The 3,044-nt window shown below is 47.7% G+C and overlaps 1 protein-coding gene across 1 annotated transcript; it reads right to left on the reverse strand.

Annotated features, from left to right (window-relative positions):
- Positions 1-955: 955 nt before the first annotated feature.
- Positions 956-2,120, reverse strand: LOC138839593 (protein FAM156A/FAM156B-like). The gene has a single exon (XM_070039165.1). It carries the CDS (start codon positions 2,117-2,119, stop codon positions 1,598-1,600), a length of 522 nt encoding a protein of 173 aa, XP_069895266.1. The 5' UTR covers position 2,120; the 3' UTR covers positions 956-1,597.
- Between the last annotated feature and the right edge of the window lie 924 nt (positions 2,121-3,044).

Raw genomic sequence — 3,044 nt, forward strand, 5'->3', positions numbered from 1 at the left:
TGATGTGTCTATGCCAGAGGGGAAATGAGCTAAGGTATGTGCACACAGAGAATAATGTTTAACACCTATTAAATAATCAGCCAAGTGCAATGTCATGATGCCTTCTCTTAAAGGCAGCCAGACTCACCATACATATACACCCAGGTACACATACACTTACATACACGCATACCTATACACATTCATATGCAATACATTCTCCCCAGATGTTGGAAGATAGTCCTGGCAAGGCTGGTTTAACTTTTCATCCCTGATGAGATTCCAAGTCCAGAATGTGAGTAACTCACCTGTGTTTTTAGCCAGTTCCCTTGGAAGGAGACAAGAAGGTGATTGCAGCAGTGCAGCTCTGGTGCTTCCTTAAAAGGACTGACACAGAGAAGAATTTGTTTTCAGCCCAGAAGAACAGCACAGCCCCTGGCTGGGAACATATCATGGGTTTCTATAGAGGGAAAAAATGCAGATTTTATCAGTCAGGCCTCCTTAATTATAAAGACTGGTGTCTACTTTCCAAATTGACTTTGAAATAACTCAATGATGCTCTGGTTCCCAGGAAGCAAGCATACAATTGCTATTCATGTTCACCATCCAGTGCATCAGGCCACCAGGAATGGCCTTTGGATACCTCAGCCAGAGAACTAGTGCCAAGCCTCAGGGCTCTTATGGGGACAAGTAGACTCGGCTTCCAGTCTCCTGTGTGCAGGAGTATACCCTCACAACCTCGATGGCTGCCTGCTCTGAGGGCTGGTCCTTGCCAGTGCCTCCGATGGTGACTAGAGTAGGTTCTCTTCCTGTTCCCCACACACTCTACTCCCATCTACCCTGAGTCTCCCACTACTGAGTGCCTGTTGCCTGCTCCACTTCACTGGTCAGGGATTTCAAGGTAGTCTCTCAGATCCCACAAGAAACAAACCACTATCGATTCACAAACCCCAATTCTAAAGTTAATTTCCTTTCATGTGCATGTTTATTTGGTATTGGTGATGTTATGAAAAAGTCCTGCGTGGGAGAACACGCAATTGCTAAGGAGCAGAGAAACATTTACTTACAGTTAGTTTATCATAGTCATAATACTTTACACAGACAGTACAATGGTGACCCACTAGAGTCCAAATCGACATCCCTTTCCCACACTTGTGTTCCAAAGCAGATTCTTGAACCCGGATCTCAGTGTCACATCCTGCCACTTCAAACTGACAGAAAGATGCTCCTGGCTGACAGTCAATAAAATGGCACAAAAGCACATGGACATCAACAAGGCAGTCATACCACAGAGACAGCTTACATCTTACTGGCACAAGGTAGAGAGCAAAGATGGAGAGCCAGGTGGAGAAAGTGACAGCACGTGACGAGGTGAGGACCACCGATATGCTGTTTCCCATGTCCCAGAATGCCGCACGACTGTCCTGAAACAGCTGGCAGGAGAGATGACAGACTTCCTGGGAGCGAATGAACTGTCATGCCAAGAGGATTCTGGTCAGCACAGGGTTAGGGAGTCCTAAGAAGAATGCTTACTGTGCCCAAGAGGGACACGAGTCCAGGAGCTGACCACACAGCATGTCTGCCTCCCTTCAGTCTCTGTCCCATGAGGATCACCATCTCAGTTGTCTTTCAGCCACTGCTTGAGCAGCCTCTGGAACATCTTCTTGTTTTCCTGCTGCCTCTCCCGTGGGCACCTCTCTTCTGGTGGCTGCTGCTGCTGCTGCGCCCCCTCTGGCAGAAGGCTAGGCTGGTTGGTGCCCATGCTGAGGGTCAAGCCACTGAGGCCCTGTACCAGCGACTCCCAAGAGGAAGAACTGGCGGTGGCATTTCCTTCCCCTGAAACCCCCGTGGATGGCCCGTGGCCCTGGCAGTATCGACATTCACATCGGATCCGATTCTGAGCTCTGTCATCTGGAGAAGATCCGGTGTTCCTTTCCACTGCGTAAGGAGCCATATGGTCGCGGTGCCTGCGTCTCACGTGGCCCGGGGACGCCTTCTTCTTCTGAGATAACCCCAGCCTCTCCCAGCGCCTTTGCCTCAGCAGACTCTTCTCCTCCCTGTAATGCTGCTGAACCAGCCCCTCGGGCAGAGGCGCAGAGGCACTGGGACCTGCACCTGGGCTCAGCTCGCTGAAGCTCATCCTGAGCTGCTGGGAGGAACAAGGCTCAGAGACCATCATGACCTCTTGGGAGGCCGCAGTAATGGTCAGCCGGGGAGACCCGGAATTCAATGCCGCATTCCATTTCTCCAGTGGATCCATGGGGTCTGGTCTGAGCTGGAAGCCCTACTGGGGTGTGGTGTAGATGGGATGGTCAACCGGGAGGACTTGCAGTAAGCAGAAGGAAGCTAGAGACCATGGGCTGCCAGCAGAGGCCACACTGTAACAAAGGGCAACAGGACAAGGAGGAGAGTCCACGGTTATGCATTTTACTTTACATTCCTGTCCCTCCTCTTCCTAGGTGTCAAAAACACCTCCTAGGCTTCTTCTGTGGATTCCATGTGCTAATGTACATCCAGAGCTTAGGAAGTCAGCTGAATGACATACAGGTTTTAGAAATGGCACTACTTATTCCATCGATGGAGCATGCGTACAATATGGAAATCTACTAACAGTATTTGTTGCCTGCTGACTCCTTATAGGCTATTCTGGAGAATGATTATAAGAACAAGCTATATTTGACTAACATGTGCTCCTCTCCTAAATATTCCTAAACTTGCATACATAAACGTTATGAAATTGTAAGTATGTTTACCAAGGGTGACAAACCTCTGGAGACTCTTGTGTTCATGATCACTGGCTTTACATCTAATGAAAAGTGTAAACCTTGTCCAAGAACATAAATGTTCTCATTACCTCACGTATGAAACAATGCCTTAATAATATAAATAAAATTACTTTTTAAAAAAAGCTTGCTTTGCATCATCTTATATGGTCATTTGTACAGAGTTTTTGAGCTTTTCTGCTCATCTGATAAGAAGTATATGAATTATTGCGCTTAAGGGAAACCATGGGACCTGATATTTCTTTGGTTCTGGCTTACTTCACTTAATACAATTTTTTCCAA

This window comes from Dipodomys merriami, unplaced genomic scaffold, assembly GCF_024711535.1.
Source record: "Dipodomys merriami isolate MVZ:Mamm:240054 unplaced genomic scaffold, mDipMer1.0.p SCAF_3, whole genome shotgun sequence".
NCBI lineage: Eukaryota > Metazoa > Chordata > Mammalia > Rodentia > Heteromyidae > Dipodomys > Dipodomys merriami.